Below are 21795 nucleotides of genomic sequence, written 5' to 3'. Positions count from 1 at the left end.
ATTTACATCTCAAGAATGCAAAACCTATCTTAAGTGAAATTATTTTCTCCAAAGAAAAATTTTCTTTGTTAGTTGTAGGTTGACAATTTTATATTTTCTTGCATGATTGGGGCGTCAAATAATAAAATCCTAATTTTGAAAGTTGATTTGTATTTATTAAAAAAAAGAGTGTAAAAAATATGATTCCACATTTAATGCCAGTAGTTGATGCGTTCAGCGGTATAGAATTTGGTCATTTAACCTATAGAAGAATATTAATAAAAGGGGAAAATTGAAAAATATTAGTACATTCTTTTAATTCAGCTACACCGCTCTTATTATTCAAAAGGGTATTTTGATTTTTCTTAAAAATTACAATTCGGGCATTTTATAACAGCTTCAAAATTAAAAAAAAAATATCTTATGAAGTTATCTTTGCCAACAAACTTTGTCATGCCTATTTGCTTTTAGATTGTCAAAACTAATCTGATAAAATCACATTCAAGAAAAAACATAAAAAATGTATATTATGTTAAATATATTGTCTTTCCGGGAAGCTTGATAAAGAAAAGAACCAATTTTAATTCGAGGCCAACACTTTTTTGCTCGTGACTTCATAACTATGGTGTGAGTCACAGCCGCTGCTAATACGAGACGACGTGTTGGTTGTATCGCATTTTATTTTTCAAGGCAGCTAACCAGTGTCTTCCACATTGCGTGCGAGGATTTTGATGCAAAACACGCAAGCGCGAGACAGTGCAAAAAGTGGGGTTGAGCACACGCGGAAATCAAGACTAGCCTGTCTCTCCACAGCATCCGCCGATAAACCAGACAGAAAACAATAACTTTTCGTTTATGCTGTGCGTTCATACCAAAATCACGTGAGTACAAAAAATTAGATCATGAAGCCATTCTTAATTATTTTAAATATTTATAGAGCAAATGATTAGAGAATTTCATTAAACCTATTTGTGATTATCATTTTATGCTTCTCTGTGTTTTGAATATTCCATGGTGAATTGAAACGGTGACCACAAACTTCAATTATTTGTTACTCTCGATTTCTCATTATGAAAAAATATAGTAATTTCATTTTATATTTTGATTTCACTAAATTATTTTTTTGACAAATCACGCCTGACTTATTCTTCATGTCTCTATATTTTTAACAAGTCGAATGCAAATTGGGCAAATTGCATTTTGAAAGGTATGATGATGCATGACGCAATACCAATTTGCATATTGAAACACATTTGGTTCAACAGACCTCTGAGTTCACTATTTTGTTAAGTTTCGTCATACATAAAAAATAGTTTTTTTACTTTAAAACAGTTATAAATAATTTTTCATGTCAAAGAAAACAATAGTTTTTGAGCCAGATAAAATCAATTAGCCAATCAAAGCAATTAATTAATTGCAATGGTCAAATAATGTTGGCGCTGGTCCAGTGCGCGCCCTATCGCCTCTAAGTTAAAACAGTTTTCGCGGCGGCATTAATAAAGCAATTTCCTGCGTGAGCTATCCACAGTTGCAGGCTTCATTTCAATTTTTTGTGCTTTTATATATTTAAGAAATTAAACCAACTCTAATTAAAAAAATCTTTAAAATGTTTCAGTGAGACAATACACACCAATGCGGCTAATGCCCTTGAGAAAAAGGCACAATGGTTTCGAATGGTAAAAATTAATCAAACGCACTCTCACTAATATGAGAAACCATTACCGTTTTTATTAAATTATAGGAAGCCATTCATCTCAATTTGGTTTCTTTGATGGAGATCAAGTGGCTGGCTACCCTGAAAGGTAAACTTCAAATTTTATTTTAATTGATTTCTTAAACTATTTGAAATTTTAAAATTCAGCGTCTGTGTGTTGGTTGTACATTACAACTTTGAGCACGACTTGGAAAATATAAGGGAAGGCAATGAAGTTGATTTAGAGCGGCTTCAGCTGACTTTTGAGTCAAGACGCAACTGCCAATTTTGCCATCTGCGGTCGCCCAAGAAGGAAACTTTGCTTGCAACGCTTTCCAATGACGATCAAGTTTTAAAGCTTTTTGACACAACTGGTAGTCCCTTTCAATCTGAAATTAAATAAGTTTTAACCAAGATTTTGCAGAGGTTCCATCTGTGTTAATTCTTGTGATATTATCACATGGAGGCAGAGACGGGAAAATATACACTGATCACCGAGCCTCACCGACAAAATATGAATATTTTACCACTTTCCAAGTGCTGGAGTCACTGCGATCACTGCAGCAGTTTGAATCAACACTAAAGTTGGTGTTTTTTGGAGTAAGTTTAAACAAAATATTCAATCAATTTCATTGGCGTGATTATTTACCAATTAAAAAAAATTCAATTTTCAATCTTTAGCCCTGCCGCGGAGAAATAGTAGACGAAGTGCACGATCCAGAGTCCCCCTTGCAATTGGACAATCAAAATTCATGTCGGGTTACGAACCACCCGCAAAAGGACAATTTTATTTTGGTTTTCTCAACAGTAGAAAGTACTACCTCAACATTTAATTAAATTTTAAAATTATTTAATTAATTTTTTTAATCTAGCAACAAGGGCGAAACGAGATGATGAGAATGGAACTGCTTTAGTGCAGGCTTTGTGCGAAATTCTCGACGGATTGTGCGAAGACACTGCCTTAGAAGTTGCACTAACTTGCGTCCAGAACAAAATCCACGAAAATTCCGGCGGAGTTGGTCAATCGCCTGAAGTGAAGTTTTCGCCGCACAGAGAGTTCACAGTTTTAAAGTATATTTAATTGAAAAAAGATATGCAGTTTAATGTGAAAATGATAATTTTTAGATGCCCAGATAGAAAAGAAAAGGCGAAGAGAAATGAATGTTTCTTCACATGGCTGTCCAGCAGTGGTTTGCCTGTTCGCGGGCGGTGGGCAGCAGTGGTGTGCGATGAACAAAATCAACAAGTGGAGAATTTGGAGCGAATTTTCAGAGAAAATCTGGACTTTGAAACCTGCATTTTGCACAACTCTGCTAAAAATTTAGAAAGCTTAAGCCGCAAAGGTAATAATTTTTCCAAATTTTTGATAGAATAAAAATAAGAATTTTATTTCAGCCTGGGATGAAGAAGAGACTGATATAGGCTGCATTGCTATTTGTTATTTTGCAAAACTCCTTGTGAATAAAGCGTCTGAGGTTTGCGTCAAAGTGGAAGGAAGCGAGATCTCGATTGGCAATTTAGTGCAAAAATTTATCGGACCTGATAATGAAAAATGGATTGGCAGACCGAAATTGTTCTTTTTCGTACACCAGAGCGCTTCTTGTGACTTTATCACGCGGGTTAGTTAAATTTAAAATAAAAACTAATGGAAAAATAAATGACAAAATTCTTGAAGGCACGGAGGCTATCGATCAGCGCCACAAACCACAGTGGTTGGTTTGTTCTTGTTTTGCCAAATGACGGTACATTATATTCAATGATTTTAAGAAGTTCAATAAACACAATAAATTTTTAATTAATATTGCAGATGGTGAAGAAAAGTTGGCAGATATACTGCAAAATCCGCTACTGAGAAGAGGCAAAAGTTTGCAGGAAATCTCGATAGGTGTGTTGCGACTTGAAAAGGGAAAGCAAGCAAAGTCAGGAACGAGGCCGCAAATTGTCACAACACTGCCGCATCTTTTAGATTTTCCAATTTGGCATCGACGATTTGTTCCCCCTAATTTTGTAGTGACAACGCGCATTTCCATTGATGACGAGGAAAGCGTTGAGCGCGTCTTGTCATTTCGACAACTCAAATCATTATGTCTTAGAGAGCTGCAAAGTGATCTCAATTGCACCTGGCTAGTCAGTGCGCCTCCGGGAATGGGAAAATCGACACTGTTCTGTGAAATGGAATACCACCTGAGGAAAGAACTCGGCAAAAAGGTGTTTTTTCGCATACAGATGATTGACGAATACGAATATCTGGATTTAGACGATGACTTGTCCGCGGAGGGACTGTTGCACAACGCCAAGCAATTATTTCTCCACTCCGAAATTAGGAACATACTCAGCGAGAGGCGCGCGGTCATACTTTTGGATGGTTTCGACGAAGTTTGCCCTGATTTCCGAAAAAAAACCTTGGCTTTGATTAAGGAAATATCCTCGTGTAAGATACCCCTTTGGATCGCTACGAGGCCGCAGGAAGAAGAGGAAATTTTAGCGGCGCTGAAAGGAGTGCAGGTTAGAAAAGTGGAAATAGCGCCGTTTGACAAACCGATGCAGTTGGAGCTGCTGAAAATGAATTCCGAGAAAAAGGACCATGATAAGTGCAGTGAACTTTTGGAGAAGTTTGAAAGCGTCGGAGCGAAAGACATTTTGAAAAACCCTTTTCACCTCACTCTAATTGCGAGTCAGGCCTTAGGAGACGACACTAATTTGTTCGCAATTTATAGAAACGTCGTCGAGAAGAAAGTTAAAGAAGCGTTGACGCAAAAAGAGTCGTACGACGAAAACAACAAACTGTTCAAATCGAAGGTAAAGAAGAGGATAAAACTGCTCCAATCGTTTGCCCGGTGCTTTTTACTGGAAAACGATATATCCGATTTCGGTGATGAGAAAATCAATCAGATAAACAACACCGGTATTGCGACTATACGTGGAGAAAAGAACTACAGATTTGTGCACCAAACACTGGCGGAATTCCTGTTAGCTCAACTTTTTGTGTTTGAAGTTGCAGAGAATAGTACATCCACCATTCCGCTATTTGAACAAGAAACTTTGAGACAAAGCAGGATATTTTTTGACGCATTCGTCGCCCACTCAGAAAATGAAGGCGTCGAGAAATTCATCAGAGGCAACATGAGCAGAAATTTTGTCGAGACGATTGTGTGCGAGGCGCATTACAATTTGTTCCAAGCGGCGAAAAGGTTTGTTTCTTTTGCCGACAGCCAATCTGGAAAGTTTCTCATTGAAGATGGATTTTCAATTTTGAAATCAGCGTGCAAAAGCAGTGAGACCATCGGCCGGGAACTTTTGCAGATGAACTTGCTAGAGCAAGTGGTGCAAAAGCGGCCAGCGGAGGAGCTGTGGACTCTGATCCAGCAAGTTGCCCGGAGCAACTTTTGCCAATTATTCGACGACTTTCTAACCACATCCCCCGACGTGGCGAAAGTTCTGCAAGGCCACAAAACTTCCTATTTGCCCCTGACGCCCGTCAAACAGGGCCACGAGCAAATGCTGGAACTGCTCTTGCAGAACGGCCTGAGCGCCAATATCTCGAAAAACAACAAGACCGCCCTGCAGGTGGCCATCGTGGCCGGCAACGCAGCCTGCGTGCGTCTGCTGATCTCGCACGGCGCCAAGCTGAACCCCAGTCCGCGCGACTCTTGGAAGCGGGACATGGTGCTGACGCCGCTGCACATTGCAGCGTGCAACGACAGCGCCGACGTGTGCCGCTGCCTGGTGGAGCACGGCGCCGACCTCGGCACCGTCGTCGCGCTCGGCGGCTGGACGGCCTTCCACTTCTCCTGCAGCCACGGCATCCTGGCCAACGTTGAGTATTTTTTGTCGCTCGACTTTTACGACGTGAACGCCAACACGAGCCACGGTCGGACACCACTGATTCTGGCCGCGGAGGGCGACCACGCGGAGGTGGTGCAGTTGTTGCTGCGGCAACAAGGCATCAACCCCTTCGCCGCCGACAAGGACGGCTGGAACGCCCTGCACTACGCGGCCAGGTACGCCGGGCTGCGCACGGTGGTTCTCGTCCTCACGCGATTTAAGTCCGAACTGATCGAGAGCAAGACCAAACACGGCTGGACGCCCCTCCAGCTGTCCGTGCTAAACTCGGACGCCAGTGTGCGGCGCTACTTGGTGCTGGAAGGCTCCGATTTGACGGCCGCCAACAAGGACGGCTGGACCGTTTTGCACTGGGCGTCGCACGTGGGAGACGGGGATTTCATCAGACTCGTGAGCAAGAGGATGGACGTTAATCTGCAGAATAAATTGGGAAGAACTGCCCTGCACTTAGCTTCGGAAATGGGCCACAAGCAGGTGGTGAAGTTGCTACTTAAATGTGGAGCCGACGGAAATATCGCCGATTCTTTTGGGATGCTTCCTTTTCATCTTACTTCAAATAACAATTTTTCAGTGCCAATTGCTGAAAATGTTGAACGATCCATCTACGACGTTTCAAACTCTGACGTTTCTGTGTCAAAATACGTATTCTCTGTTCTCACCATGCGTGGCTACATTCAAGCCAAAGATGATTTGTCTCAGTAAGGTTTATTTTATACCTAATTTCCTTTTGTTTCTGATTTTAACAGGATTACCTGGGAATCGTTCGAACAGTGGAACAATCTGCATGCAAGTTGATCTCAACATGTCTCAAATGGAAATACCGCCAGTATACTCAATATGTGTTACCTGTCGTTTAATTATTTTTCTCACGTAACCAAAAATTGCTCTCTCACAAATTTTTAAGTTTGTACTAATACTTGTTTTATTTGTCCTGAAATTTTAGCCATATTATTCTTAATTGAACGATATAAGTGAATAAAAATAAATGAAAACCAACAAATAATATTTCTAATAAATGAATGAATTTATTATTAAACGCGTATATATATATATATGCGTGCGACACTAATCCTATACAATCAATTCTTACAATTCTTATCTGCTTCTCTTAAACTAATTCTTTGCATGCCATGGACATCACTATTTAATTTGTTCTGTTCAACTCAGATGTACCATTTTATGAACCCCAGGAGATTTGTAAATAAATAAAGTGATTTATTTTTTTTCTAATATGGATTTATAGCTATTTCAATCACAAAGACACCAAAAGTTATTTTCGATAAACCCGTTTGACACTTGATCTTAAACTTTGGTTATGTAACCACTATGATCGACAGCTAATAGAGGCTCTCGCAACAGTGCAAACACAAGCTAATTTCCTGCGCAGTGATCTTTAACATTCATCGCTGGCAAAGCGTGCTCGACTCGCGACCGGCGCGCGGGACGCCCACACTGTACGAATACTATGTGCATGAATGGAAGCGCTGCCCACGCACAAAGTGGCAGACTCCGCGGCGGCGCATGTTTCATGAATGGAAAGCTCTTACTCTCGCGGTCATTTAACTGATCAATCTGTCTGCCGTAGTCGCTCCGTCACCACCACCACCACGCCGGCAAGGGGCGCCCGCTCTGTGAGGTACGTAATCGCCGCACACCTGTTACGTAACCACTTGAGTTGCATGTTATTTAGTATAGGTCACGCGCGGCTTCTTACAAAGTCACTATTTTTTTTAGAGAAAATTTTAATTTATCTTACTTTCTGCAAAATAGAACCAGTAGTAAAATTTTTAATTTTTGTTAGTAATTTAAAATATTTTACAATTTTATTTTTATTTAAAACTGAATATATGATTTTTTTATTTAAAAGAAAATTTGTAAAAAAGTCGTGGCACAAGTTTATTAAAAAATATACATTATTTTATCTTCGTTTTATCAAGATGAGAATATCAGACATTTAATTAATTGAATTTTTTCTTTTGCAACTAAGAAGAGTGAATGATCGTGTCATCTAGGGCCAAAAGCTTTTTCGGACAAGCAGAAATGATTATCTTCCTCTTATGCATCTCAGCCTTCATAGTTTATATGATCGTGTTGTATGCGGTATTTTTCATTCTTGAGAGATGGGTCGGCCTTGTGTTACCTGTCATTGACGGAACGGCTCATCTGAATGACTCTGCTGCTGAGTTGGTAAGAAAATTCAAACAAATGCGATTTTAATTTTTTCATTTTAAACATATATTATAATTTTGGTTTTGTCCTTTTTAATTGCAGCTGGTCACCCACTCAGTGTTGAACACGGGAGGGGGCCAAGAAACGCCAGTCTGAGTGTTTTTTGTGAACATCTTTTGATAAATCTTGATCTCTCATGATTCCTAATACTGTTAATTTTTATTTCCTCCATATACTCTTAACTTTTCTAAAAGTTAAGTTTGTCACTGATTTTTTAGGTATTGCTTCTTTGATGTCACCAAAAGTCCTGTTGTTATAACGAACAGTAAATCTATATCATCGCGGTCCCTTTTCATGTATCAATGTGCTCTTATTAATGTTATGGAAGCAGATCTCGACAAAAATATCTAATCAAATTAAAACTTTTATTAAAAAATTCTCTGAAATTTTTGTATTTGATCTGCACATTTCTGGTGTTCATACTTAACAATTAAGGTTTGCGTCCGTTAAACTTTCGACTGAAACGGCAGGCAATAATTGTTATAAGATAAATTGTTTCTGTCAGGTTTTACAACTGACAAAATGATTGAACTACAAATGTGCCAAAAAAGTTTAACTTCGGCAATGTACGCACAAAAATAATGGTTAATTGACTTGACCCTATGTACACTTAGTTTTAATCTTAAACCTTAAAATGGCTTGCCTTTTCCAGTTTCCATTTGATATATTAAAATGTATAATAAAACTCCAACTTCAGAAATAAAATTCATTTTATTTGATCACTACATGAATACATGTGAGCAGTTAAATTATTACGTGTAAATAAATTTTAAAAAGGTGTAGCGTTTACTAAAAATATAAATGTAAACATATAATATTTATAATGTTTTATAATCAAAGTAAATTATGCAAATTAACAAGAAATCCAGTCTGATTCATTGGACGAACTTTTTCAATTAAATCAGGTACGTGCGTGAAGTGCATCCAGTGCCAACTACAGCGTGAGGCCAAAACTAAACCACGTGCACAGGTTGAAAGTCTCACTTTGAGATGTGTGTTAAATTCCAAAAATATTATAGCAAACTAGTTAATGGAAAAGCTACACGATTTCATTTGGCGCACTAAAGTCAATAAAATAAACTAAAAATTATTTGCTTGTCATTTAAGTTAAATTGCCAAACAATACAGGATTAAATAAATTTGACGAATTCTAGTTAACTAAATACGAGTAAGTATTGGCAATAAATGATATATTGGGAAATTGTTAATAAAAAGTATCAAAAAGCAGAAGCTTCGGTGTGCATGTTAGTAAAATGTTAGTTAATGTTTTCCAATTGCATAATTTATTATTAGTACAAGGTCATCAGTAAATAAGGAGACAATATATCAATAATTTACAGGCACAAAACATGTAAAGTTTTCATTCAGATCTAGCAATAATATCATTTCAACATATCAATTATTGTAATCTATTTTATTTTTGTATCACATAACCAATGGGGACTAGATATTTCACGAATTTTAGAGTAATATTATAATTAAAAATAGATCGAGACTTCGCCTACAATTTTTTCTTGGCAGGACAAGCAAAAATCTTCATCGCAATACTGACAAAGCTGGGCATGGCCACATGGCAGACTAATCTTTGCTACTTGGTGCATGTCGCACTTCCTACAACTAAGATTGGACGCTGCAGAATTTCGTGCAACGACTTTTTGCGATTTCCGTTCAGATTTCTTCGAATGGAGAGAGTCGTCCACGAATTGCGGTCCTTTAGACATCAGCAGGTACGGGCAGGCCGAGTTCCATTTGGCGTGCAACGACGCAGGCTCGTCTCCAAGCGCCCAATTTTTCAAACCAAGGCCGCAGTGATAGCAGATGACCTTGTCGCTCATACCAGTATAATAAAAGCCAGAACGGGACAACTCAGCAGGTGTCTGCTCCAGGCTTGGTGGCCAATTTTTGTAGCTGTTGATTCGACTCGTGGAGCTTGAGTATTGCCGATATTTTGGCTGCGACCAGCTAAAGATGTTCAATATCGACGCATTCAAAATATACTGCAACACTTTCAGTTTCAAGCAGCGGTGGTACTTGGAGAGCTCGTTCCACGGCGCAAAGGGGTTGATTGAAGTCGGTCTAGACCCAGACTGTGGTACATTCAAACAATCGACTTGCGTTGTTTGTTCTTGGCCGATTGGTACATCAAAAACACTGGTCGGGTCTTTGAGAAAAGGGCAATTTGGATTCCAAAGGTGGTGCTCGCCGTCGGCAGTGTCCCCTTCTTCCCAGCCGCGAACCTCCAGGTTGCAAAACACGCACCGACAGTTGTCATCGTCCTTCGTGTAATAAAATCCGCTCTTGGCTAAATCGCGTGCGTTCACGAATTTCCAATCCTTCTTCTTCAGCAGGGAGTACAACCTATGCGCTTCGAATTTGTAGTTCAAATTGACGTCAATATGTTTCCAATCGGTACGTTTGGCGAATTTTCTGTAGTCAGGGTGCATTCTGGTCTGTTAATTTTCTCCAAAATATTAGTAGCATCCAGTTTTTTCCATTCGCTTAAATTATTCAAGCTAATTTCATAATTGCAAAAAAAGCAGAACAGTTTGCCAGTACTGAAGTATAGGCCTGCCTCTGCCAATTGCTGCGGATCGATAAAATACTTTTTTTCAAAATCATCCGGATAGGAAAATAGGCGGTGCAATGAATATTGGCAGTTCAAACGGTGGTCGAGAGTAGGGGGTATAGGGACAGCGGTAGCGGAAAAATTCGTCATCTATCTCTAGCTGGAGTTGAGGAATAAAAAGTTGATTAAGTTGTTTGTTGTTCGGTAGTTTTCCTTTCTCGTTTCAATAGCTCTTAACATTATCAATCTGAAAAAAGAAAAATACATTAAAAAATAAACTAACTTATAAACTAAAATATTATATCCGTTATTATTTTGCATAGCGCTTGTATTTCAAAATCAGTTATTGTCAACAGTCTTGCATTGTAATAAAGAGCAAGTATATAAAGTTGTTTTTATTTACGAAGTTGGACTCTTCATCCTTGTTTGCTCATAAATGTTAATTACATGTCTTGAAATGAAGCAATCACTATAACACACATAGTGAGACCTCCGAAAAACTCGGATTTTTATAACGTCGTACTGAGCAATTTAAAAACAGTTAATTATGAAACTTATAAATTATATGCGAGTATCATATAATATATATATATATATATATATATATATATATATATATATATCTAGATCCGAGAGTAAGACTATAATAAATAATACTCTGCTATATTGGTAAATAATATTCTTAAATTAGTCTATGTTTCAATTGATTTATCGAATAAATTATAAATTATTCCAACTTTGGGGGAGAAATGTACTGCAGTTCACCTGATAAAAAGCTGGCAGCTGCGTTGTCGTCAACGAACTCAACGTCAACGACGGTACAGGCACAAGGCACAGGCAAAAGCGTTTGGCGGGCAGACCCGGACCAGGAGAGGACTGTGAATGTTAAGTCTAGACATGGCCAAATAAAAATCGATATTTAACATCGATATTTTTTCTGACGATATTTATCGATGTTTTTTGTGGCTTAACATAGGTTATATAGGACGATATTTTAACATCGATATTTTTTCAGACGATATATATCGATTTATATCGATAGTCAAAAACATTTGGTGATGTCTAGTTAAGTCTATTTTTTAGTATTATCTGTGCTACGCCCCTTTTTGAACTCCCACATAGTCATCACCAAAAACGTCATCCAACAGTAAACGAAAACATAAACAATAAGGCCTGATTCTCTGTACCAAAAGCGGTAAGAGGTTTCAAAACCTCTAAATTAGTAATAAAGGATCGTCAAAGTTAAATACATTTTTAAATTGCTTAAAAGCTTGACGTTAAAAATAATTAAATATCATAATCAAAAGTACACAATTGATCTTGATAATTGTCCTAACTTTCAGATAGCAGAGACAGATTTGTGTTCCGCATCTCTATTGCTGTTTTTCCTGGCACAGGAAAAAATGTCTGTGGCAACCACTCAGGTGGTAGAACAGTTCGGACAGCTGGGAGAGAGGCGGCACTATTGCCTGGAAAATGACCGCTTCCGTCGGGTTAAAGAGCCAACAGCTAGATTCGGGAGCGGCTCCGTGCTGACATGGGTGCGCAACCTTCTCCGTTTTGTCCTCCTTCCCCAGGGCTACCCTGGCAGCGTCAGCGACGACTACCTTGAGTACCAGCTGTGGGACACACTGCAGGCACTGTTTTTTCCCTCTGTGGGTTAGAAATTATATTTTAATTGTTTTTGTTTCAGGCCTTCTGCAGTTATCTCTCAGGCACACTGACTACGAGGGCTGTGATGCAGGGCGTAGGGGTGGGCGATGCCGCAGCTACCCCCTTGGCGGCCACCCTCACGTGGATCATGAAGGATGGCACAGGCATGATTGGCCGAATCGCGTTTGCCTCGTGGAAAGGGTACGAATATAGCGAATCACCTGAACTTGCTCGAAAAGGTAAATTCTGACTGAGAGAAGAACAGGCCAGAGCTTGACTCGAACTGCAAGAAGTGGAGGCTGACCGCTGACGCCCTGAATGACCTGGCCCTGGCTATCGAGCTGGGCAGCCCCTTACTGCCGCAGGCCCACTTTCTGAAAGCTCTGTGTGTGGCCACCAGCTTTAAAGCCATCGTTGGAGTCGCAGGTGGGGCTACCAGGGCGGCTTTGACCCAGCACCAGGTCAGACTATCGTTTTTTGGGTTTGATTTTCTTTTAAGATATGAAATGAGCACGAATTTTAAAATTCTAGGACTTTAGCCCTCGCAAATCGATAATAATAATAAACCTCCCATTTGAAACCACTTATACAATGCCTGACAGGCTCTGTACTGGTTTGATCTGCAAGATTTGCACAACATTGGAACGACCAAGACATGATCTTTCAGATTACGTGCTGGAATAAACCCATTGTAAGGTACTAACAATAAGGCGCTCAGAAAACGCCCTGTGCCCTAAATCTCTTTGAATACCCGTAAGGTGCTCTAATTGTAAGGGTCAATTCAGGGTCAAACTGCACATATTATGCATATTATACTGAAAGCTCTCAACTTCGTCGTTCCAACGGCGTAAATATAACGAAAGTTAGATGTAAAAATCTAAATTTTTCTATGACTATCAAAATTCATCGCGAAAATATAATTAATGAAAACATGATTTTTTGGTCGGAAATCAACCAGTAGCTTGGGTAAGAACTGTCAAAATTGGCTCCAAAACCAATAAAGTCCGTCTAAATGCCTTTAAATCGTTATTTGCATAATAAACCGTCTAAGAATCCCAGCCCTATTTATTTCATACATTTGACCATTTAATTTTTAATTAATATTGTTCTAGGCAAAACACGGCAATATGGCTGACGTGGCCGCCAAGGATGGCAGTCAAGAGACCTTTGTAAATCTGATCGCCAGCAATATTGGAATTTTTCTCCTGCCGCTTGTCACTTCCAATGAGTGAGTTAATTTATTGATGAAATTTTATGGGAAAAACTGAACTAAAGCGCCTTTACCAGGATAACTTGGCTGGTCTTTCTTTTGCTGATGTGCATCCACTTATTTGCTAACTACAACGCCGTGCGCTGCCTCAACATTCCTATTTTGAATGCAACCCGCTTCGAAATTCTCTACCAAAGACTCGTTACGGATGGTAAAGTTCTCAGACCAAAGGAGGTTAACAGCAAAGAGCCTGTTATCCTCGGACAATCTGGTGAGCAACGAGACTGTTAAGAAAATTTTTGTAAATCCTTTTGGACTTGAAGTTCTCTCGAAAAATTAGGAAACCCCTAAAATTTTCCAGTTTGCCGTTTAAATCGATTAAAAAATTTGCATGCTAATTGTGCGGTGAACACTGTCTCTTGATTGAAAATCAGGTTTTATTTCGCCAAAAAGGAAATTTGTCTCATAATTTGCACACTGTTGGATAGATCGCTATTAGAGGAATCAATATCAAGCCAAAAATATTTATTCTTTTATCTATCTTATTCCCTTAAGCAACCAGGTTTTACTAGTATTTTCCACGTCTAGAAATGATACTGATTCCCACAAAATATTAACACTATCAAAATTCAAATCGATTTCAATCAATTATTGTTTTTATTCCCAAGAATGTTTAGGAATTGAAAATGACATTGAGAAAAATTTCCCCTAAGTATCAATGATCAAAATCACATACAAAAGGCTGAAAAATAAATCCACCGAAAAATGTCTTTTGATATAAGTAAAATAAAAAAAAAATTTTAGTAGAAACTTTTAATTATAGGTGCTTCACAAACAAAAAACTGGAACATCGTGCTTGGAGAATCGTTTTCAGCGCTCTCAGACGTTAGCCCAGAACAGTTAAAGATTTCAGCCTCCCTTTCTGAAGATTACCTTGTGCTGGTGAGTGCGCGCAGGAAAGAAATCGCCGTCATCTTCAGGAGAGGAGCTACAGTGGACCCGCTGAGGACCTACTTCCACGCGATGTGTGTTGGACAGGCGCTGGCAGCGCTTTCTACACAAGAATCCATCACCATGGCTCTGACTGAGGGTTCCAAGCGTGCAAATGAGGAATTTGACCAGTTCAAGAAATCGGCGGCCACAGCAGGTTAGAGATGAACACGAGATTTTTCAAACCGAGACTAATGGTGACCTCCGACAGGTTGGCTCATGGAGCGGCACCAGCTGCTGGTCAACGAGTGGGTCGCAGAGTGGACGTCGAAGAAGCACGACTGAGTTTGTGTTTTCTAACAATAAAGTCTTTTCATTTCCAAAACCGAGTTACACAATTAAAGGAGTCATGATCAGTTGGTTGAAGCAATGACGGACTGCTCGGTGACGTCTTTGCCACCAGTTTGAGACAAGTGCTTTATCACATCTACCCAGTCGTGCCCTCTCAGCTTTTCTCCCTTCTCCATTCGGTCCCACTGCTTTCTCTTCTGCGCCTTGCTCAGCGCCTCCTTCCTCGCCTTTGGCACCGCTGCTCCTCCCGAGATTGACTCCTGTTCCTGCAAACAAAATCCGAATAATTAACTTTAATCTTTGAAATTGACTTAATGCTAAAATCACTGCCTGGGACAGGGTTAAAATGAATAAACATAAAAGTGCTAAAAAGTACAAACACTTCAGGGGAAAAGAGCACAAACTCATGAATTAGGAAAAATTCGCTTTTGTTATTTTCTGAATATTGTAAATTTTTTTAAACCGTTAAAAATTCGCGTGTGATTTATTTCTCCACTCCCAAGGAAATTTTTCAGAAATGAAATGAATTCGAATTAAATGCGTTCGATTTACCTGGGTGTCTGCGATAACTAGTCTGGAGCTGACAGCCTCAGCAATACTATCTGGCTGCGCAGATACAAGTTCATCAAGCCGCTCCTTGACCCACTCAAACAGGGTGTAGGTCATGCCCATTCCAATATTGTTAGCTGCTTCTTTAGACACTTCGTCAACGATGTGCTGTCTCACCTCTGCAATCCTAAAGTTATCCAAAAATCAAGAGATCCCTTTCCCTTGCGTTTTTCCTTACAGGTGTTTATTGTAGAACGTGTCCATGTTAATGATTGGGATTTCATCCGGGTAATTGTCGCCCCACGTGATCTCCAGCAGAAAAGATTGGCTGGTGTTGTCTTCACCATACTGAAAGACACAATTCTTACTTAGCCTGGCATGGTTTTATTTTAGTCTGACTTTACTTTGTATTGAAAAACCTTGGGCGAGAGTTGCTTGAACAATGGGTCGCCTTCATATATCGACAAAAGCACTTCTCTTTCGTCGTCCTGCGCCTCTTGCACTAGAATTAATAAAAATATATTAAGAACAAAATAATCATGGCTTTATTTCACGAATAAATTATGAAAATCTGGAAATCTTAATTTTTATCACTAGAGTTAATAAAAGAAAAACTTACTTTCTTTTAATTTATAGCAACAGCAATCTTAAGAAATTTGCGCAATTCTAACACGAGGAGGGAAAACAAAAATAATTTGTAGCCTCAGTTCAGCGGGCTAGATTCACGTGCATTGTTTACGCCTAAACATCTGTTCGCTCTCAAGAACAAATGAAAGTGCTTCAGGGGGCGTGGCAACACAACAGCCGATCATTGTACATCCAGCATCTACATCGCGTCCCTCATCAAACCAAACACGAGTCGAGAGTCGAGTTTTAACGTGCACTTTTATAGGTGCGAATTCGATCTGACGGACCTGATGGTGGCGTGCTTTTAACTTTAAGCTAATTCTTCCTTTTTGCTGATCCAGATTCGTAACTCAAACTTACAAACGAAGGTATACAGATTTTAATTTACTACTTGCATCGTCGTTAAATAAATTTATATCTACTTTATGTTTGTATGATTGTCTAAAATATCACACAAGAGAGCTGTTGTTGTTGTTTCCTTCGATTTGAATGGTTAGAAACAAATTCTCGTGAAATTAAGAACATCTATTTAACATTTTAAACATTTCTTTTGGTGAGAAGAATAAAGGCAGGCAAAGCACTATGACTGTACTCTGTGCGAGCGGGATTTTGTTTTAAGGTCAAAACTGACTCTGCAACCATGCACCATGCAGGGCTGAAAATTGAAAAACCGCCTCACATTTTGCATTGTGTTTGAGCAGTTATTAAACAAGTCGGCGGTGTATTCTCTGTGGTAAAGAGGAATTTCATTAATTGCCGCAAATGACACAAAAACAGAGTCAACCAATATGGGGTGTGAACGAAACCATAATGCTTTTCCCTTAAAAAATATTTAATGAGGCTTGGGATTAGCTGAAATGGCATTACAACCCAGTGCTATATTATTTGATTCTTTGAATGATCTTGCGCAATTTGAAATTTTCGCTTCCATAAGCAAAATGGAAAATTACGCACAACTTATGGAAATTTTTCACCAATAAAATTGATTTTCTCATAATATTACAAAGTCCCTTCGCCTATGAAAAAAGGCCTAATCATTCCTTATCTTTCACAAAATTTCTCCAAAGAAAAAATCTTTTTTCTTTTCAGAGAAGATGGCTTCAACCGCGGAATTGCCCGAAGAGGATGCGGCTGACCTGCAGTTTCCGAAAGAGTTTGAGGCGGCGGAGACACTGCTGATTTCGGAGGTGCACATGCTGCTTGAGCACCGGCACCAGCAGAACGAAACGGCCGAGGAGGAGCAGGAGCTGTCGGACGTGTTCGTCAAGACGCTCACCTACACAAACCGATTCCGCAAATTCAAGAACAAGGAGACGATCGCGAGTGTGCGCAGCATGCTGGCGCAGAAGAAGCTGCACAAGTTTGAGCTGGCCTCGCTGGCCAACCTGTGCCCTGAAACGCCTGAGGAGGCGAAAGCGCTGATTCCCAGCCTCGTTGGCCGGTTTGAAGATGACGAGCTCAGGCAAATGCTTGACGACATCCAAACAAAAAGAAGCTTGCAGTACTGAACTTTATTTTTATTTGCTCGCACTCATCGTCAGCGGAAGCCATTCGATCTGCAAAGTGTATAATATTCCAGTATCATCAAAAATGTTTTGTTATTTGTAATAAATTCTGTACTTTAAAGAGAGCCTTCTTTGTCTCAGCCACTCTTTCCTCGGCCTGCAGGGCTCTCTGAATGCTGTCAAGGACGTAGTAGGAGACTTCATTGGCGCGTACGTCCATGACTTGCAGACTCTTGTTGTGCATCAGCAGGCCGAGCAAGGCCGTTGCTCCATCATTGCTGATGCGGCAGCCTTGCAGGTCGAGCCCTGTCCAAATTATAAATTTATTATCTCTTGCGTTTTCGATTTCAATGCAGACCCCTGAGACATATATCGTCCTTGATCGCTTCCGCCAGCTTCCGCGCCCCCTCATCCCCTATGCCTGGGTTCTTGTTCAAACTCAGTCTGACCAATCCGATTGAGCTGCTCACTTCAGGGGCTCGGTACCTGCATTTTAAATAATGCTGGCTTTACTTTCAAATAATTTTTCCATTTTTCATCACCTGAAACTGCTCTCCCATGCAATAGTGGAGAGAATCATCCCGTGACATTTAACAAGCTCTACAATCCTCTCAACAGACGGCACACCAAGGTTGCACTCTGAAAAATCGAGCTCCCTGAGGTTGGGCATTGCCCTTAGGGCGTCACACACGAACCGCAACCCTTCATCCCCGACGCAACTGCCCCTTAAGGACAGGTTGCGCAATTTAGACGCTCCCGCGATTCCCTGTGCAAATACTTCATTATAGTTAATCGCTCAAAACGTATTACAATTTGAAACCTGGCTGAAGAGGCGGCAGCAGGTTGGATTCAAGGGCAGTTCCAGGTGGAGGCTCTCGCAACTGCTCTCCTTGCGCAGCAGGGCTTTCACCACGGATGTGACTACTTTTTCCAGAACGTAGCGAGTGAAGATCGCAGGGCCTTTCACAGAGTTCGCTCCAAATTCCGTTGTAACACTCTGATCCACTGAAAAAGATGCAATGTTTGTTTCCTGTTTTTCTTGCTTGTGTAATATTAAGGCCCATATTTAAACTTTTTTGTCGCCATATTAAAAACATAAATAATTATAGTAAATCCAGATATATTAAAAATAAGATTTTTTCTTAGAATTTACGGAACACTAAATCATTCCGTTTTTCAACTGCAATGATTAGTGTTTTAAATTTTCAAATTTTTATTTTGAGATTGAATTAAAACCTAAGTTTAACCAGTCCTTCTTTTTCTTCGCACTGACGATGGATAAAGTTTTGAGAAGGTTCTCTTTGAGCAGAGCGGAGCAGATAGCTTCCCAGTCAGAGACTTTTATCCTGTCCGCAGGCATGACCAGCTTCGTAGCGTCTGTCTGGTGTGCTAGAAATTTGGTCGGTGTGCTGATTTTGCGGCGCTCGCATTGCTTCAGGTAGCAATCCTTGAACTCGCGAGGATCTTTGAACGTGCATGCCTGCATTTCGGCGATTTTAGAAAAATTCGAAAAGGCAACAGAGGCTGGAACAAGCGACAATGTGTTTTTGGCGCTGTTTGTTGCTTAAGGGAAACAAGCCAATAGGGATGCTGAAACAGGGGGCTACCACCATGCTGAAATCATTCATAGTCTAACCAATGGAAGCACGGCAACCACTTGCAGTGGTAAAGACTTGAGGATGGAAGTGGAGAAGTAGAGAAAACGTGCTGTGAATAAGGTACGGGGAATGGAGGAGAAAAAAAGAGGTGGGGGGTTGTTGTCACTGCAGCTGGATGCCTTCCTAAGCTTTAGCTTCTATAAGGACTATAAGGAGAGGCGAGAGGCGAAAGTAAGCATCATCTGTTTCAAGTTAAATATTCTGTTTGCTGTTTCATTTCCAGGGCGAAAGTAACTTAAAAAAGTGGTAAGTGCTAATCCCTTTTTTCAACCATTCTGTGATTTGATTTTCGTGTTTAGTTTAGTTGGAGCTAGCACTTTATTTGTCTAATAATTTTGATTTTCCTTGTCTAAATAAGGTGATGAAGAAAACTTGCCCAGTACTTAGACGAAAAAAATATGGGTTTGTTGATTTGCAGGAAACCACGATGAATACAATGTGGATGGCACACAAGACCAAGAGCTACTCGAAAAATGGGAGCTCAAAACGGAAAGAATCGCCGCAGAACGGATCCCCAGCGCACTCGGGCTTCCTCCAGGACGAGTACGACTTTGAACTGGACAAGTACAGCGATGAATGCGATGACAGATTTATGGACTACCACGACGAGAGCGACGAAGGTAGGCCGACCGGCGTCCTACCGAGGCAGGGCTTAAATTTTGCTCGCAAAATTTCAGACACGGAAGAGGCGAGCGAAACAGATATGGGCAAAACCGAAGAATACACGGAAATTAAAGAACAGTGAGTTATTTTAATTAGTTTTGACCGGAATTGTATTATAAATTTTCTCTTGTAGAATGTATCAAGACAAACTGGCGTCTCTGAAGAAACTGGTGCAGCAGTTAAAGGACGGAAGTCACCCAGAGTATGTAACAAAACTTCGAAAATTGGAGGCAGCGCAAAAAGAGAGGTATGTAAATAATACTTTTATGCTGCTGAGGGGTAGGTGAGAAGAATTCTAAGAATTCAATCAATGGGAAGGAAAGTTTTGTCACCCTAATATTAGTCATATTTTTGAAAAATTAGAATCATTTCATGAATTGTTCAGTTTTGGGAATTGTAAATCATTCCCACGTCATTTTTTGTCAATAATGGCAGCAAAGTTTGTTTTTGGAGCAAAAAAAAAACAGCAAAACAGTGTTGAGGACTTTTCTTGTTCAATCTAGACTTCGGCTGAACGTGATCTGGAAGGACTACGAGATCGAGTGCGTAGAGAAGGACTACATCCACGAGAAAAAGATGGCGGCCAAGGACTATGAGGAGAAGAAGGTGGAGTTGAGGGAGCTCCTGATGGCCGAGCTGGAGGAGAAGCGCAAGATGGTCGACTCAGAGCGGCAGAGCATGGAACTGTCTGGCGACTCGATGGAGGTGAAGCCTGTGATGACGCGGAAGCTGCGGCGGCGGCCCAACGACCCGGTGCCCGTGCCTGAGAAGAGACGAAAGCCGCCACCGGCCACGCTCAACTACCTGCTCGAAGACAAGGAGATTGAGTCTGACCTGAGACAGATGGTGCGCTCGCGGCCTGTCGCAGGCCTCCTGCCGCCCCGCAAGCCGTCCCTGTCAGCTGCCGCGGCAGCTTTTGGGGACGCGCCACTACCTGATACAAGGATTGAGGATGGAAAGCTGCTGTTTGAACGCCGCTGGTACCACCGGGGGCAGCCTGTTTATGTTGAGGCCAAGGACGCGGCCACTTACCCTGCCGTCGTCACCGCTATTGGCACCGAGTCTGTAAGTAAATTTGTGAGTGTTAAGGAATTAATTTATGATTACGGCCAGAGGAAACTTATGGTTATATTTCTTTTTAAGCAAGAAGTGAGTTTTAAAATAATGAACTTTTTAAATTAAAATCCCGATTTTATAAAAAAATTAATATATCACGTTAACTACAATATTGACAAATTTAAATCCCTATTGTATATGCTGATTTAAGAATATTCCATTTTCCTTTGTAAATTTAAAAAAGGCATTATCAAACCTAACAGTTGATTAATTTGTAGAATGGCTCAGCTCTGCGCGGATTAACTCATGATGGATAAGGGAAATTTTGAGGGAGAAAGATTAAATAACACTTAATTCTCATACTGTACAGAGGCTGTTTCAGCCCCTGAGACCTCGGATCAGCAATACCTCTAAAACAAAATTCATACCACAGCATTAGAAGCATTAGATGCCGAGAGTTCAGAATCAGCGATCACGATCATTGAGAACGGCCGCCTGAACTCATCTTTGAGTACAAACGAAAACAACGAGTAACCATAGACAACCCCAAAATTCTCATGTCCCTGTGATTTAACACAACCTAAAAACTCACAAGTTCAAATTGCAATCGTTTGTAGTAAAAAAGCTGTTTAAAAGAGGGTAATTCTCCTTCTCCTAACATGAAAATTCAAGAAGGAGAGCTGTGCCATTTGATAAAATTACTAAGTGGGATTTTTTCTTGTTCTGTTCTTTGAATTTATATTGTAATTAAATGCCTTATAATTTATCTAATAAAAAGCTATTTCTTGATTCTCTGTCTGTTTTAAAAAGCCTAGAAAATGTTTTGTGATCAATTGTTTGCTTTTACAGATAACAGAAATCACAGCAGAAAAATTATTATAAAATCTGGTTGTACGCCAAATATTTTAAAATCTTTTTTATTCCCCAGTAAAAATATTATGCTCTGTCCATATTACTGTTTTTTTCAGTCTCGATTAATATCAATTTTCGTGTCTGTGTTTTCCTAACAGATATCTGTCAAGAAAACCTCGGACGGGTCCAAGGTGAAAATAAACCTGTTCCAGCTGGTGCGGGGAACGTATTCAATCAAGAGGAGAGCGCCCTAATTCCGTGGTGCTCCTGTACATTATCTGTTTGACTGCGTGTGAGCGTGTGTGATGCAAAAGTGGCAACTGGACGAGTCGAAGGCAGTGTAATAAATTAAATGAATTACATACTTTATTTCAATCTCAAAACTTACAAGTTTTAATTGCTTACAAACCAACATAAAAAAATTATTTTCT

At 40.0% G+C, this 21795-nt stretch overlaps 6 protein-coding genes across 8 annotated transcripts; 4 read left to right on the top strand and 2 right to left on the bottom strand.

The window, feature by feature from the left end:
- The first annotated feature begins 692 nt into the window (after positions 1 to 692).
- LOC135945935 (uncharacterized) lies at positions 693 to 6751 on the top strand. The gene is made up of 11 exons (XM_065493891.1): positions 693 to 860; positions 1595 to 1655; positions 1721 to 1781; positions 1841 to 2046; positions 2097 to 2272; positions 2354 to 2486; positions 2545 to 2743; positions 2798 to 3015; positions 3068 to 3291; positions 3348 to 3414; positions 3480 to 6751. The coding sequence occupies exons 2-11, from the start codon at positions 1643 to 1645 to the stop codon at positions 6215 to 6217; spliced, it is 4035 nt and encodes a 1344-aa protein (XP_065349963.1). The 5' UTR covers positions 693 to 860; positions 1595 to 1642; the 3' UTR covers positions 6218 to 6751.
- A 4714-nt stretch (positions 6752 to 11465) lies between these two features.
- LOC135946971 (RUS family member 1) lies at positions 11466 to 14488 on the top strand. The gene is made up of 8 exons (XM_065495492.1): positions 11466 to 11505; positions 11654 to 11947; positions 12004 to 12164; positions 12229 to 12424; positions 13076 to 13191; positions 13251 to 13444; positions 13997 to 14320; positions 14375 to 14488. Exons 2-8 carry the CDS (start codon positions 11714 to 11716, stop codon positions 14446 to 14448), a joined length of 1299 nt encoding a protein of 432 aa, XP_065351564.1. The 5' UTR covers positions 11466 to 11505; positions 11654 to 11713; the 3' UTR covers positions 14449 to 14488.
- Positions 14450 to 15762, bottom strand: LOC135946980 (RWD domain-containing protein 4). Its single transcript, XM_065495520.1, has 5 exons — positions 15623 to 15762; positions 15408 to 15505; positions 15242 to 15351; positions 15007 to 15190; positions 14450 to 14720 (listed from the first exon to the last, which is right to left on the bottom strand). Coding segments are annotated over exons 1-5 (597 nt in total). The 5' UTR covers positions 15624 to 15762; the 3' UTR covers positions 14450 to 14516.
- An 82-nt stretch (positions 15763 to 15844) lies between these two features.
- On the top strand, positions 15845 to 17260 carry Polr2D (RNA polymerase II subunit D). 2 transcript variants are annotated; one of them, XM_065495532.1, is made up of 2 exons: positions 15845 to 15998; positions 16720 to 17260. In XM_065495532.1, the coding sequence occupies exon 2, from the start codon at positions 16725 to 16727 to the stop codon at positions 17136 to 17138; it is 414 nt and encodes a 137-aa protein (XP_065351604.1). In that variant the 5' UTR covers positions 15845 to 15998; positions 16720 to 16724; the 3' UTR covers positions 17139 to 17260. The 2 variants fall into 2 exon arrangements, with proteins under 2 accessions (XP_065351604.1, XP_065351611.1); XM_065495539.1 differs by having other exon boundaries at positions 15848 to 15998; positions 16725 to 17260.
- LOC135946975 (centrosomal protein of 78 kDa) lies at positions 17127 to 18667 on the bottom strand. Its single transcript, XM_065495508.1, has 6 exons — positions 18372 to 18667; positions 17956 to 18140; positions 17678 to 17901; positions 17494 to 17621; positions 17251 to 17441; positions 17127 to 17186 (listed from the first exon to the last, which is right to left on the bottom strand). The coding sequence occupies exons 1-6, from the start codon at positions 18619 to 18621 to the stop codon at positions 17148 to 17150; spliced, it is 1017 nt and encodes a 338-aa protein (XP_065351580.1). The 5' UTR covers positions 18622 to 18667; the 3' UTR covers positions 17127 to 17147.
- Positions 18668 to 18907: 240 nt separating this feature from the next.
- LOC135940818 (sin3 histone deacetylase corepressor complex component SDS3) lies at positions 18908 to 21747 on the top strand. 2 transcript variants are annotated; one of them, XM_065485896.1, is made up of 6 exons: positions 18908 to 19039; positions 19212 to 19413; positions 19471 to 19534; positions 19590 to 19703; positions 19960 to 20521; positions 21523 to 21747. In XM_065485896.1, the coding sequence occupies exons 2-6, from the start codon at positions 19221 to 19223 to the stop codon at positions 21616 to 21618; spliced, it is 1029 nt and encodes a 342-aa protein (XP_065341968.1). In that variant the 5' UTR covers positions 18908 to 19039; positions 19212 to 19220; the 3' UTR covers positions 21619 to 21747. The 2 variants fall into 2 exon arrangements, with proteins under 2 accessions (XP_065341968.1, XP_065341960.1); XM_065485888.1 differs by having other exon boundaries at positions 19212 to 19534.
- The last annotated feature ends 48 nt before the right edge of the window (positions 21748 to 21795 follow it).

The sequence above is a fragment of the Cloeon dipterum genome, chromosome 1, assembly GCF_949628265.1.
Source record: "Cloeon dipterum chromosome 1, ieCloDipt1.1, whole genome shotgun sequence".
Taxonomy (NCBI): Eukaryota; Metazoa; Arthropoda; class Insecta; order Ephemeroptera; family Baetidae; genus Cloeon; species Cloeon dipterum.
This window is presented reverse-complemented; position numbering and strand designations above follow the sequence as displayed.

What these genes read in the sequence shown, in the direction of transcription:
- LOC135946980 (XM_065495520.1), bottom strand. An exon ending in ACGTTCTACAATAAACACCT is followed by an intron (nt 15,191 to 15,241) that starts GTAAGGAAAAAC and finishes GGATAACTTTAG; the next exon opens with GATTGCAGAGGTGAGACAGC. An exon ending in TAGTTATCGCAGACACCCAG is followed by an intron (nt 14,721 to 15,006) that starts GTAAATCGAACG and finishes TTTTGTTTGCAG; the next exon opens with GAACAGGAGTCAATCTCGGG.
- Polr2D (XM_065495532.1), top strand. Translation starts at nt 16,725, where the DNA reads ATGGCTTCAACCGCGGAATTGCCCGAAGAGGATGCGGCTGACCTGCAG.
- LOC135945935 (XM_065493891.1), top strand. An exon ending in GTGGCTGGCTACCCTGAAAG is followed by an intron (nt 1,782 to 1,840) that starts GTAAACTTCAAA and finishes TTTAAAATTCAG; the next exon opens with CGTCTGTGTGTTGGTTGTAC. An exon ending in AAAGCTTTTTGACACAACTG is followed by an intron (nt 2,047 to 2,096) that starts GTAGTCCCTTTC and finishes AAGATTTTGCAG; the next exon opens with AGGTTCCATCTGTGTTAATT.
- LOC135940818 (XM_065485888.1), top strand. Translation starts at nt 19,221, where the DNA reads ATGAATACAATGTGGATGGCACACAAGACCAAGAGCTACTCGAAAAAT. An exon ending in TACACGGAAATTAAAGAACA is followed by an intron (nt 19,535 to 19,589) that starts GTGAGTTATTTT and finishes TTTCTCTTGTAG; the next exon opens with AATGTATCAAGACAAACTGG. An exon ending in CCGCTATTGGCACCGAGTCT is followed by an intron (nt 20,522 to 21,522) that starts GTAAGTAAATTT and finishes TTTTCCTAACAG; the next exon opens with ATATCTGTCAAGAAAACCTC.
- LOC135946971 (XM_065495492.1), top strand. Translation starts at nt 11,714, where the DNA reads ATGTCTGTGGCAACCACTCAGGTGGTAGAACAGTTCGGACAGCTGGGA. An exon ending in TGTTATCCTCGGACAATCTG is followed by an intron (nt 13,445 to 13,996) that starts GTGAGCAACGAG and finishes TTTTAATTATAG; the next exon opens with GTGCTTCACAAACAAAAAAC. An exon ending in GAAATCGGCGGCCACAGCAG is followed by an intron (nt 14,321 to 14,374) that starts GTTAGAGATGAA and finishes GACCTCCGACAG; the next exon opens with GTTGGCTCATGGAGCGGCAC.
- LOC135946975 (XM_065495508.1), bottom strand. Translation starts at nt 18,621, where the DNA reads ATGCAGGCATGCACGTTCAAAGATCCTCGCGAGTTCAAGGATTGCTAC. An exon ending in GAAGGACTGGTTAAACTTAG is followed by an intron (nt 18,141 to 18,371) that starts GTTTTAATTCAA and finishes CATCTTTTTCAG; the next exon opens with TGGATCAGAGTGTTACAACG. An exon ending in GGACGATATATGTCTCAGGG is followed by an intron (nt 17,442 to 17,493) that starts GTCTGCATTGAA and finishes TAATTTGGACAG; the next exon opens with GGCTCGACCTGCAAGGCTGC.